The 14,038-nt window shown below is 50.6% G+C and overlaps 1 protein-coding gene across 1 annotated transcript in view; it reads right to left on the bottom strand.

Annotated features, from left to right (window-relative positions):
- The window catches only part of LOC116815269 (pituitary homeobox 3-like), a 17,167-nt gene extending 14,532 nt beyond the window's left edge, over window positions 1–2,635 (bottom strand). Inside the window, exon 1 of the mRNA XM_032763480.2 lies at window positions 2,587–2,635. Within this exon, the coding sequence (XP_032619371.1) occupies window positions 2,587–2,635 (49 nt within the window). The remainder of the gene's footprint in view (window positions 1–2,586) is intronic.
- Between the last annotated feature and the right edge of the window lie 11,403 nt (window positions 2,636–14,038).

The following is a 14,038-nucleotide window of genomic DNA, read 5'->3' as shown; positions in this document are numbered from 1 at the left end:
GACTGACCCTTGGGGAACACCACTAGTTACCCCTCTCCATTCTGAGAATTTACCATTAATTCCTACCCTTTTTTCCCTGTCTTTTAACCAGTTCTCAATCCATGAAAGGACCTTCCCTCTTATCCCATGACAACTTAAGAGGCAACATTCCCAGGCCCACCATAAGGGACTAAAAACAATTGGAAAATAAAATCTGTCCACCAGTCGTAAGAGGGAATGTGCAGGCTAAGGGACAAATGGGGCATGAATGTGCGGATGGTAAAGTGAGGTGACCACATAACAGAGTTTAGCCCACTGGGTCATCTTCAGTCCATGCGTTATGACAGGATGACGGGCAAACATCCTCCCCATGAAAAGACAAAAGGTGGGGAAATATAGTAGAAAGAGAGCCTGAGACATGATGAGGCGTTGTATCAGAGGCCCGGTGTGAGGCCTGAGGCCTGAACTAAAGTAATGATCAGGTCCTGCTAATATAAAGCAAAGTGAGGAAAAGTCAGGCTGTGAGCGGAGTCACGCTCACAGAACCTGGCAAGCACAAGGCTGGCATTGCAAACACACACATGTTCCTGAGACGTGCTAGGCACAGGACACTCACGCAAACACATTCCACAAGGATGGTACCAGAACACCCCGATACAGGGTCATGGTGTAAACACACTCCCTGAAGATGATACAAGGACACCCCACCCCCACCCCACCAAGTCTGGATGACAGCATGATGGATGGAGTTGTTTTGAGCAAACCGACATGGTAAAGGGTGGTAACTAACCATGTCAGAGGGGCAACACTTAACCTGTTTGTGTCGGGGTATAAAAAGGAGCTTCAGAGGGAGTAGCAGGGAAGGGAAAATCCTGCCATTCACTAAGCTGTGTCCATTGCAACAAGCATACTTGTGCTAGTGTAACTGCAGACATTGATCTGGGGAGCTAGGACCATGCTTCGCTGACAATAAACCTGGCCTGGTGCCTTCACTACAAAACCAAGTCTTGTGGTCTTATTGGGCAGTGTGTTTGGAGCCTGCTATCCAGGCTATCTGACCAGAGCCAGAGCAGCACGCAGAGAAAACACACACACGCAGCCAACAATTAACAACAGTGAGGTGCCCCACAACCCTCGACACCCCCAGGAAGCATCACACCAACCCTGACCCTGGAAAGAGTGGAGCCTTTTTATCTGCATGCTGTCTGCTTGGGTTGTGATGGACTTAGAGAGAGGGGAATGTGGTTTAAACCAGAATGAAAGCATCCCAGCAGCCGCTAAGGAAACTCCGGGCTTATGCAGCACATCTGCCTTCGGGGAGGGCATCCGGAGGAAAAGCCTGCCTTTTCCAGACCTCGCTTTGAAAAGAAAAGTAAAAAATGTGCGAGATCAGAAAAAATGCGAGATCGGGGCCTTAGGATGAACTTCCCAAGGAGTTTGTGTTCTGCTATTTCTCTATTAAAACTATTACTAATTGCTAGGACTGACTGCTGGTTGTGTATTTTCTGCAAAATGAGCAAAAGAACGAAACACATTTTTTTTCCCCAAATATGTTCCTAAATTTTTTAAAAATTCTCAAAACTAAAATGAAACTAAAATGTTCCACAATGAATGTCATTTAGAAAAGGGACTCGTTTTCAGCCAGAAAGAAATGATGAAGGAAAACGTTGAAGCTGCTCTAATAATAATGCCTGGCTTTCCCGTGGGAACGACATTAACCCTGTGCCTCTTCTCCTGACCGACTCCAGCCTGAGCACTGCTCACAGCCCATCACAGCAGCACCAAGACAGGGGATTCATGCTGAACCCGCAGCCTTTGGGATCAAAGGCAAAGTGCGGCCTGGGCGGAGCCTTTGCCTTTGCCTTTGCCATTCTGCTTACCTGTACCAAGTTGACAATTTCCATTAGGGATGGGATTTTACAGTGCTGTGGGTACCTGTACAGCCCCTGGTTTGGGCACAATTATCCTGGCCTGCGGTGCCATCCCCCACCCTCAATGTAGAGGAACGAGTCTCCCAGCATAACCCCTTGCTAACAGTGTGCACTAGAAGTTGTGTGTCGTCACAGCCGTACAGATTTTGTGTCTGCACAGGCCTAATGGCGCCATTGAAATCTCAGCCTCAGGGGCCAGAGCTTCAGCTGGTGTAAATGGAGTGATGCTGATTTACACCCTCTGGTCCAAGCTATGCAGGGAACCTAAAGTTTCGCAGGTTTCCTTTGCCCCCTTGCCTGCCTCATCAGCATTAAATGAAACCTGGAGGGATTGAGCTTCTCTTGGAGTGGGGTTGGGGCTTTCGAGACAACCCACTGGGTTCCAGCCAAGGGAAGGCAGCAGGAGCTCTGCGGTGCAAACCAAACATTCCACGTTACCGGCAGGAGGGAATTCAGCCCAGCAAGGAACGTGCTGGTGACTTGACCTCCCTGTGGGAGGGGGTGGGGACAAGTGTTCTGTGCACTGAAACACAGATGGCTCCCGTCGATGTTTCCCCACACACACCCGCACTGCTCCCCCAGCCTGGAGAGAGCACCCCCAAACCCAGGAGCTCTCACCCCAGCCCCAGTCCCCCAGCCCTGAGCGCATCCCTTGGCTCACCCTGCTGCTCCTTACCTCCACGCTCAGTGCCAGGGAGCCCCGCTGAGGGCAGCAGCGCCGACATGCTCCCCGGTCCGGGGCAGTGCCCTCACAGAACGCTCAGAGATTGGGAGAGGAATCCGACGGGCCGGCTGCCGGTCCAGGAGGGCCTCAGGCTCTGAGCTGATGTGCTGGGGGGAGGGGATTAGCAGACAGCTGACATGGCACTGGTGGTGTGAGCCATCCACAGGGATCTCTCCACGCCCGCCAGTTATCTGACAGACAGAGCTGCTCCTCTCCAGCGAATAAATAAACTGAGTGTCGCCAACCACTGGCTGGAGGGATCGGGTTCCCTGACCCCACGCGCCCCCCAGCGCCACGTGAGGCTTGTTAGAAGGTATCTGGCTCCCTGGACCTGGCAATTTAGCCTGCGCCCCGCCTTGCCCATTGATTTCCCCTTCCCAGGCAAGCGGGAGTGCTTGGGAAGGAGGCGGGATGGGGAGGTGTGTCGAGTGTCAGGGACAGCTGAGTGCGAGCAAACCAGGTGCCAATCAGGGAGGCTCTTGGCATGCCGGGGAAGTGGGACATGAGGACAGACAGCAGCTGGGAGTTGGCTCCTTTGCAGTGCTCAGCCCTGTGGTGAGACGGGGCAGAAACTCACCAACAAGGGGAATGTCCCCTGCCTTAACTGCTGGTGTGGGAGCAAGGGGTGCACCTCGGAGCACCCTCAAATTCCTTTGGCTGTAGTGAGAGCGGAGCATATCCAGCCCTGGGCAGGACCAGGCCCCTCGTCTGATCTGTGTGGCTGCTGCTCCAGGCAGGAGTCAGATTCGCTCCCTCCAGCATCCTGCTGTGTTGATAAACTGGATAGTCAGTTGCTTGACAGCACTTTGGTTCATTATTTCGTTATGAAATACGCTCCAGAGACCAAATGCCCCACGTCCGTCAGGTTTATGAATCTGGCCCAGAGGTTCTGTACAATCCCAGACTCGGAAGAGCAGTTCCTGCACTGGCATGCAGTGCTGTTCCATTCGCCTTCTGCAGAAGGTGGCTTCTGCAAGTGACACCTCGAAAGCCAGTCCTTTATCCCCTCCCCGTTCACTCAGAAAAAGTCCCAGGTACGTTGTTTGAAATGGAACGTAATTAGTCACTTTTGTACCTTGTCTGTTTCTAGTACTGAGGGCACCCCTTTCTCTTTGGCTCTGAATCCAGCATGCAGACTGGTCATGATGCCCCCTTACCTGTGTTCTGAGACATGCATGCCAGTGTATGGACATGCCTCGGTTTCTGTGGGCAGCTGCTTACTTGCTGCCCTGAGGAAATAAAATCGTCTGTCCTGTTACGGACAGTTTTCCATCTACTCAGGCCAAGGCTGACTGCAGCTACAACAAGGTGTTCTGGAGGACTTGCCATAAGCACACAGGGTTATAACAAAGGTACAGACCAATCCAAGCTATAGAACTGCTATGCTAATACTTCATAATATACACGCTTAAACACATGGAGTACCTATATTGCGGGCAGTATTACCAGCATACTATGTGTATACTAGCCAGCATCTATTAGCCAACACTTTGTCCCCCCTGGGGTTATCAGTCCATTTTGGGGACACCCACAGCCTGAGCACCCAGGGCAGCTTGCCCACCCCTGTAGATCTCAGCCCGATGTCCCATGGATCTCTGCAGCAGCCCCAAGGCTGGGTCTCCCTTGAGGGATGAACAGAAACTGCCCCATTTGCTCCCAGGGATTCAGACCTGCCCCCAACTGGCCAAGATGTCACCTGGGGGTGTAAAGAGAGTTTAGATGGGGAAGATCACATGCAGACCCCCAAATCTGACCTGCTCCACTAGGACATCCCATGGAACCTTGTATCATGGGCTTCCCCGCACTGCTATTCGACATGCTATGTTCTGTCCAGCTGCTGCTCCACCCAAGAGGTGGCTACATTTCACAGATGCTGGGGGAGAGAATCTGCAAAGCACCATGAAAACTCAGGGCAGGAGGTTCTAGGAGACATTGCAGATGATGGATTGTGGGGTCCCTGGAGGTGGAGCTCTGGAGCTCTTGCTGTTCATGAATAAGGCCCATTCCACTGAGGGTGAAGCAGGAAGGATGCTTGTCCCAAAGGTGGGATTATGGAAATAAACTGGCAAATTGCTGCTTCTCCAGCACGGACCCTCCTGGACATCCCCACAATGTCTGCAGAGAGCCCCTGGCATTCTGCAGGAGAACCCTAGCAGGTACAGAAAGGGTCCGGTCTCTTCACTGCGCCTGATGACTGACCATTCTGTCCTGGAGGCTACAAGACTCACCCAGCTCTTGGGGGATTGACTATGACCTCGAGAGTGTTTGCAAAGGAGGTTGCAGTGCTCTGGGCACGAGCCTGGGCCTCGGGACACCCCAGGTGCAGTGCAGGACTCCCTTGGCCACAGCCTTCCTTGGGCAACTTCTGAGGGTCTGTCTGCACTGCAAAAAGTGGTGTTCTGATCTGAGCTAAGAGCCAAGCTGCTGGGGCCGCCTGCTATTCTAACCCAGGTGAGATCACCCCTTTTCTGGCTGTGCAGCCAGACCTCTCATCATGGCCTCAGCTCCGATTCGCACCAAGGATGTGAGGGGCTCAGTCACTAGAAGGGTTTGGCTGGAAGAAAGGCAGGCCAATGGAGGTGGCTGAAAGGCTTAGCCAGGCATGGCTGGCTGCTGTGAAATGAGCTTGCTGGATCTTGGTCCCGTGTCTAATGGGCAAGGGTCCAGGTCAACATCCACCCCCACACCTGGCCTCGGCTCTTCCCTCAGCAGGCAGGACAAGGACTGATGGGTCCTCTTGCTCCTCGAGGGTTTCTGCGCTGGAGAACACTGGGGTGGGGGGGCTGTCCCTGCTTCGTGGGGAGCTGGAAGATGTCACCCCCAGCTGTCAGGCCAGGACCAGGGAAAAAACCTTGGAACCCTGTAGGCAAATCCCTGAAATTGACCCACAAGATGAGCGAGCCCCTTGCAGATTTCCTGCTCTCCCCTCCAAGTTCTGGGGGCACAGGCTGCACCCCACTTACTGCATTGACTGACTTTGTGCCGCTGGGGGCTAGGGATGGCAGAGGAGCTGGGCTGGACTCCCCCATCCCCTGTGTCAGGGGTTGGGGTGCAGGAAGGGATGTGGGCTTTGGCTGGGGGTGTGGGTTCTGAGGTGGGGCCAGGATGAGAGGTTTGGGGTGCAGAAGGGGGCTCAGGGCTGGGGCAGGGAGTTGGGGTGTGGGCGTAGAGCAAGCTCCAGGAGGGAGTTTGGGTGTGGGAGGGGACTCCGGCCTGGGGTAGAGGGTTGGGGTGCAGGAGGGGGTTGGGGTGCAGGGTCACAGCAGCGCTTACCGTGGGTCCCAGGAAATGGCCACCAGTGCCCTGCAGCCCCTAGGCACATGGGTGACCAGGGATACTCTGCACGATGCCCGCAGGCGTCGCCCCCACAGCTTCCATTGGTTGTGGTTCCCAGCCAATGGGAGCTGTGGAGCCGGCTCTTGGGGTGGGGACAATGCACGGAGCCTCCCTGGCCACCCATGTACCATGGGGCCGCAAGGACCTGGTGGCTGCTTCTGGGAGCTATGCGGAGCTAGGGCAGGTAGGGAGCCTGCCTTCGCCCCAGGCTCCCACTGGACACCTGGCAACCCTAGGGGCATAGCTATAGAGAGAGACTCTGAGGAGCGGGGGCAGCTCAGGGAGGAGCAGCACGAATGAGCAGAGTCTGAGGGACCAACCAGCCCAGTTTAGCTGAGGGACTGGCTTGGGGGGAGAGCAGGCAAAGAGTCTGTGAGTGCCTCACATGGTGGCACCAGGAGAGATTATTGAGGGGATTGGCAGTAGGAGGGGCTTACACAGGGAAAATTGAGGCGGCACTCAGGGCCAGTGAGATCAGTTTGACTGTGGAATCGCCTTCCAGGCTGGGCAAAGCTCTGGAGACAATCCTGCAGGGTCCCTGGGGACTGCGCTAAGCCTGGGGTGGTTCACAGGCCCTGGCCACCAGTCAGCTACAGACACCCCCTTCCCCCCCGCCCACCACACAGTCTCAGACACGGGCTCCTTCACGTCTTGCCTCCACAGAGGAGCCGGTGGGAATGGCCATCTTTAGAGCTCTGGCCCTGGAGCCTGTTTTGTGGCGGGTTCCCAGCAGGTTGCAGCTGTCTGTAGATTCCAGCTCGGAGTCTGCCTCAGCACAGCTGCTGGGGTGGGAGGCTCCGAGACAGCTGTGGGGATGTTAGGATGTCATTGATATCCTGTGGACACTTGGCAAATGGAGGGGCGTGACAGGAGAGGGGGAGGGTAAGGGTAAAACTCGGGGTGGGGGACAAGGGTGAGGGGTAAGTATTAACAATCAAATAATAACTCAATGCACTTCAATCTGAGGGTCCTGAAGCAGGGCACAAATGTTCATGAACACAGCTGCACAGGTTTCCCAGCAGGAAACCAGTGTCCAATGGCATGACCTGTTTCTTAGTCACTGTTAAGCTGGAGGAAAATGAACCTGAATGCTTATGGATCAATGTTCTAATTGGTAAATCACAAGATGTGGTATTAGCTGGTGTCTGCTACCAACCACCAAATCCCATTAGGGAACAGGATAACTGGAATAAACAATCCAGGAAGTTTTTGGAAAGTGTAGGGGACAATTTCCTGGTGCAAGTGCTGGAGGAACCAACTAGCGGCGGAGCTCTTCTTGACCTGCTGCTCACAAACCGGGAAGAATTAGTAGGGGAAGCAAAAGTGGATGAGAACCTGGGAGGCAGTGACCATGAGATGGTCGAATTCAGGATCCTGAGACAAGGAAGAAAGGAAAGCAACAGAATGTGGACCCTGGATTTCAGAAAAGCAGACTATGACCCCCTCAGAGAACTGATGGGCAGGATCCCTTGGGAAAATAACATGAGGAGGAAAGGAGTCCAGAAGAGCTGGCTGTATTTTAAAGAATCCTTATTGAGACTGCAGGAACAAACCATCACAATGTGTAGAAAGAACAGTGAATATGGCAGGCAACCAGCTTGGGTTAACAGTGAAATCCTTGCTGATCTTAAAAACAATAAAGAAGTTTACAAGAAGTGGAACATTGGACAAATGACCAGGGTGAAGTATAAAAATATTGCTCAGGCATGCAGGAGTGAAATCAAGAAGGCCAAATCACACTTGGAGTTGCAGCTAGCAAGAGATGTTGAGAGTAACAAGAAGATTTTCTATAGGTATGTCAGCAACAACAAGAAAGTCAAGGAAAGTGTGGGCCCCTTACTGAATGAGGGAGGCAACCGAGTGACAGAGGATGTGGGAAAAGCTAATGTACTCAATGATTTTTTTGCCTCTGTCTTAACGAACAGGGCACTCCCACTAACTGCATGGCACACAGTAGGGGAGAAGGTGACCAGCCTCTCAAGTGGAGAAAGAAGTGGTTTGGACGACATTTAGAAAAGCAGGAGAGCACAAGTCCATGGGGCTCGGACGCGCTGAATCCATGGGTGCTAACGGATGGCGACTAGATGCAGAGCCATTGGCCATTATATCTTGAAAACTCAATGGGATCAGGGGATGTCGGATGACTAGAAAAAAGGGCTAATGTAGTGCCCGATCTTTAAAGAAAGGGAAGGAGGAGGATCTGGGGAACTAACGGCCAGTCAGCCCACCTTCAGTAACTGGGAAAATCATGGAGCAGGTCTTCAAGGATATCAATCTGAAGCACTAGAGGAAGGAAAGTGATCAGGTAACAGGTCAGCTGGATTCACCAAGCCAAGTTATGCCTGACTAACCAACGCCTCTATAGGAGATAACTGCTCCGCGATGAGTGGAAAGCAGTGTGACATGTATTGCCTTTGACTTTAGCAAAGCTTTTATATGGTCTCCACAGTATTCTTGCTAGCAAAGTATAAAGAGATGGCTGGATGAATGGACTAAAGGTGGATAGAAGCTGGCTAGATTGTCACGCTCAAAGGGTAGTGATCAATAGCTCCCTGTCTAGTTGGCAGCCAGTTTCAAGCAGAGATCCCCAAGGGTCGGTCCTGGGGCTGGTTTTGTTCAATATCTTCATTAATGATCTGGAGGATGGTGTGGACTGCACTCTCAGCAAGTTGGCAGATGACACTAAACTGAGAGGAGTGGTAGATATGCTGGAGGGTAGGGATAGGATACAGAGGGACCGAGACAAATTAGAGGACTGGGCCAAAGAAATCTGATGGGGTTCAACAAGGACAAGTGCAGAATCCTGCACTTAGGACGGAGGATCCCATGCAGTGCTACAGTCTAGGGACTGAATGGCTAGGCAGCAGTTCTGCAGAAAAGGACCTAGGACTTACAGTAGACGAGAAGCTAGATATGAGTCAACAGTGTGCCTTTGTTGCCAAGGCGGCTAATGGCATTTTGGGCTGTATAAGTAGAGGCATTGCCAGCAGATCGAGGGATGTGATTGTTCCCCTCTGTTCGGCATTGGTGAGGCCTCATCTGGAGTACTGTGTCCAGCTTTGGGTCCTACACTACAAGAAGCATGTTGAAAAATTGGAAAGAGTCCAGTGGAGGGCAACTAAAATGAATAGGGGGCTAGAGCACATGACTTATGAGGAGAGACTGAGGGATCTGGGATTGTTTAGTCTGCAGAAGAAAGAATGAGGAGGGATTTGATAGCTGCTTTCAACTACCTGAAAGGGGGTTCCAAAGAGGATGGATCTAGACCAGGGGTGGGCAAACTTTTTGGCCTGAAGGCCACATCAGGTTCCAAAACTGTATAGCGGGCTGGGTAGGGAAGGTTGTGCCTCACCAAACCCTAACCCTATCCGCCCTGTCCCACTTCCCGCCCCCTGACTGCCCCCCTCAGAACTCTTGGCCCATCCAACCCCTCCATTCCTTGTCCCCTGGCCATGCCCTCCTGGGACCCCCTACTCCTATCTGTCCTCTTGGACCCCCACCCTCTATCCAACTCCCCCTGCTCCCTGACTGCCCCAACCCCTATCCACACCTCCACCTCCTATCCAACCCCCCCTGCTCCCTGACTGCCCAACCCCTAGCCACACCCTCACCCCCTATCCAACCCCCCCTCTAAAGCCCCTTTCAGAATGCGGCCCTGCGAATGCAGGCAGAGGGCTCAGGAGAAGCAGGGGTAGCCCCTCAGCTGGAGAGAAGCGGCCATTTCCCCTTCAAAGTGCTGCTTCTCTCCAGCTGTGCAGCTGCCCACTGCTCCTCGTGAGTCCTCCGCCTGCGTTCGCCATGTTGCCACCACCCACACTGCCCGCCTGCTCCCCTGAGACTGCAGGTGAGCCTCCCTCCCTGCTCTCCCCTGCCCCCACAGTGCAGCCCCCTCCCCTGCTGATATTCTATTCTATGATTCTATTAACTGCTTCCTTATGCATCTGCTACAATGTGTAGCAGGAAAAAAAAACGATGTTATTCTGGTGGACTTCAATGTGAGTCATGTATGATGGGATCTCATGTCGCCAGTACTAGAGCATCCTTGGAATGGCTAAACATGATAGATGACAATTTCCTAACTCAAAAAGTGCTGCATCCCATATGGGGGAATTCGCTATGAGTCATAGACTCTAAGGGCAGAGGGACTATTCTGATCATCTCATCTGACCTGCACATTGCAGAACACAGAACCTGGCTCACCCACTCCTGTAACTGACCCCTAACCTCTGGCTGAGTTACTGACGTCCTCAAATCTTGCTTTAAAGACTTCAAGTTACAGAGAATCCATCATTTACTCTAGTGTAAACCAGCAAGTGACCCTTGCCCACGCTGCACAGGAAGCAAAAAACGACCAGGGTCTCTGCCAATCTGACCCAGGGGAAAATTCCTGACCCTGAGCATGTGGGCAAGACCCACCAGCCAGACACCTGGGAAAGAATTCACTGTAGTAACTCAGAGCCATCCCCATCAAGTGTCTTATCTCTGGCTATTGGAGATATTTGCTAATATCAGTCGAGGATGGGCCATTACAGGCAGTACCACCATCCCATTCCCTTCCATACACTTATCAAGCTCAGTCTTGAATCCAGTCAGGATTTTTGCCCCCACTGCTCCCCTTGGGAGGCTGTTCCAGAACTTCACTCCTCGGATGGTTAGAAACCTTTGTCTAATTCCAAGACTAAACTTGTTGATGGCCAGTTTATAGCAATTTGTTCTTGTGCCAATGTTGACCCTTAACTTAAATAACACCTCACTCTCCCTGTAGCTTATCTCTCTGATGTATTTATAGAGAGCAATCATATCTCCGCTGTTAGGCTACACAAGACAAGCTCTTTGAGTCTCCTCATAAGACAGGTTTTCTATTCCTTGGATCATCCTAGTAGCCCTTCTCTGCACCTGTTCCAGTTTGAATTCATCCTTCTTAAATATGGAGCCCAGAATTACACACATTATTCCAGATGAGGTCTCACCAGTGCTTTGTCTAATGGTACTAACACTTCCCTGTCTCTACAGGAAATACCTCACCTGATGCAACCTAGGACTGAATTAGTCTTTCTCATGGCCACATCACATTGGAGACTCATATTCATCCTGTGATCGACCAGAACACCCAGCTCTTTCTCCCCTCTGTCATTTCCAATTGATACTTCCCCAGTTTATAGCAATAATTCCTGTTGTTAGTCCCTAAGTGCATGACCTTGCACTTTGCACTATTAAATTTCATCCCATTTCTATTATTCCAATGTTCAAGGTTGTCCAAATCAGGGCTGCCCAGAGGTGGGGGGCAAATGGGACAATTTGCTCCTGGCCCTGGGCCCTGCAGGGGCCCCCATGAGAATATAGTATTCTATAGTATTGCAACTTTTTTTTTTATGGAAGGGGCCCCCAAAATTGCTTTGCCCCAGCCCCCCTGAATCCTCTGGGAAGCCCTGGTCCAAATCTTGTATGATATTCCAGTCCTCCTCTGGATTGGCAATACCTTCCAATTTTGTGCCATCTTCAAATTTTATTAGCACACTCCTAGTTTTTGTGGCAAGGTCATGAATGAAAATAAGTAAGATTGGTCCCAAGACTGATCCTTGAAGAACTCCCTTAGGACCTCCTTCCAGCCTGACGGTTCCCCTTTTATTATGACCTGTTTAAGTCTCCCCTTTAATCAGTTCATTACCCACCTTTTGATTCTTGTATTAATCCCCATTTTCTTCAATTTAACTAATATTTTCCCATGTGGAATTATGTCAAATGCTTTACTGAAATCCAGGTAGATTAGATCTACTGCATTTCCTTTCTCTAGAAAACCAGTTATCTTCTCAAAGAAAAAGATCAGTCTAGTCTGGTACCTTTTGTAAAACCAGGTTGAATTTTATCCCAATTAATGATGATCTCTCTGTCCTTAATGATGCCTTCTTTCTAAATTTGTTCTAAAACCTTGCATACAATTGACGCTTGTAGTTTCCCAGATCACTTTTTTCCCTCTTTCTTAAATATAGATGCTATATTTACAATTCTCCAGTCATAGGTACAACGCCTGAGTTTATGGATTCATTAGAAATCCTTGCTATTAGGCTTGCAATTTCACGTGCTAGTTTCTTGTTTCTGTAGCAGGGGTGGCTCCAGACCCCAGCACGCCAAGCGCGTGCTTGGGGCGGCATGCTGCGGGAGGTGCTCTGCCGGTCGCCGGGAGAGCAGCAGGCAGGCAGCCTTCGGTGGCTTGCCTGCAGAGGGTCCGCTGGTCCCGCGGCTTCAGTGGAGCCGCGGGACCAGCGGACCCTCCACAGGGAGACCTGCGGGAGGAGGTCCACCGAAGCCGTGGGACTTGCGACCGGCAGAGCACCCCCCCGCGGCATGCCGCCGTGCTTGGGGCAGCGAAATATCTAGGGCCGCCCCTGTTCTTTAGTATTCTTGGATGGAGACTATCCAGGACTCTAGTTTGGCCCTATTATGCTGTTTAAGTTTGGATATGGTAATTTCTACTTCCCTATTCTTTTCCCCATTAGCCACCCTGCTACTGCCCCCAAGCTCCTCATTACCTAAAAAATGAGGCAAAGTGTTTGTTTAGGCGTTGGGTCATACTTAGATTATCTTTAATCTCCACCCAACCACTTCTTCCATTCCTATATTATACCTTGTCCTAACAGATGAGGAGGAACTGATCCCAAAGCTAAAAGTTACTGGTATCTTACTGTGACGTGTCATTCCATATTCTGCATGAAAATATGCTTATGATAGAATATGACATAACAGAGATACTTTATGCAAGATGGCTCATGTGTAGATATCATTGGAAAGGTTTGATTTACTGAATGTGATTATCCAATTTGCGCACCTGTATCATTTCTGTATCTGAAGTTAGTAACAGTGACTATGTATCTGTATTTCAACTATGCTACTTTGGGTGACACCCACTGCCAACACTTCAGGTACAAAATGTAAAAGCCAGACAGGGTGGAAGGCCCATCAGCGAGGACAATGGGCTGTGAAAAGGTTTGGCCTTCCTGCAGACCCTCCATACTGCCACTGACCAATGGACGCTGTGATACTATAGAGTTAGGTGGTCTGTCACCTGATACTAAAACATTACCTGGGACTTCTTGTAACTTTCCACTGTAAGGGAAGGGGGCTCAAACTAGGGAAACAAAGGATTCCCGCTTTATACAAATCCTATTTAAAGGTAGGGAGTGAGGTAATCCTGGTTGTCAGTTCTCCCCTGCTGCCATACCCAAGATGACTGCTGGAAACAACTAAGACTGACCAGGGAGAAAGAACTGGGCCCAGGCTGGAAGAGCGTCTGGCCTGTGAAGAAGATGATTAGAATCACATTTAGGGTGCAAACTCACATGTAACCAGTTTCCTTAGTGTATTAAGCTTAGTTTGTGTGCTTTCTTTTATTTTCTTAGTAATCTGCCTTGTTCTGTCTGCTACCTCCATAACTACTTAAAATACACCTGTTATAGCTAATATATTTATTTCTGGTTTATAATATAACCCATTTTATGTGATTTCTTCCACATTGAGAGAGGGGGCAAATTTCATACTATACCTTTGGGTCTGGACTCCAAGGGAGGGGGACATCTGAGTGCTGGAGCAAGTCCCTTAAACTGAGTCTTCCCAGAGCTGATCTGCAGCTGGGTATGGTCCTGCCTGTGTGTGTTAGAGGAGGTTTTAAGAGCTTGGCTCAGCAAGACAGGTTCAAAAGGCCCATGCTGGCAGAACAGGTAGACTCAGTGGTATCTCAGCACATTAGGTGACTTCCCTAGGGGTCCAACTCGTCACACTTAATGTACAAATGATCATGACTTGATCACATATATAATGTGCAAGCAGAATTGTCATAAATAGATAGCTAAGGGTTAATGTTTCTTACAGGTTACAAAGGGAACCAAACACCTGACCAGAGGACCAATCAAGAAACCGGATTTTTCAAAGATCAGGGGAGGGAATTTTTTGGGTCTGTGTCTTTGTCTGGCTCTCAGCTATGAGAGGGGATCTTTTCTATCTGTAAGCTTCTAATCTTCAGTTTCAAAGTTGTAAGTACAAAGGTAGAAAAAACAATAGGCTGTTATTGTAT

The sequence above is a fragment of the Chelonoidis abingdonii genome, chromosome 2 (assembly GCF_003597395.2).
Source record: "Chelonoidis abingdonii isolate Lonesome George chromosome 2, CheloAbing_2.0, whole genome shotgun sequence".
NCBI classification, from domain to species: Eukaryota; Metazoa; Chordata; order Testudines; family Testudinidae; genus Chelonoidis; species Chelonoidis abingdonii.
Note: the sequence above shows the minus strand (reverse complement) of the source record. Positions and strands in the feature narration are given on the sequence as shown.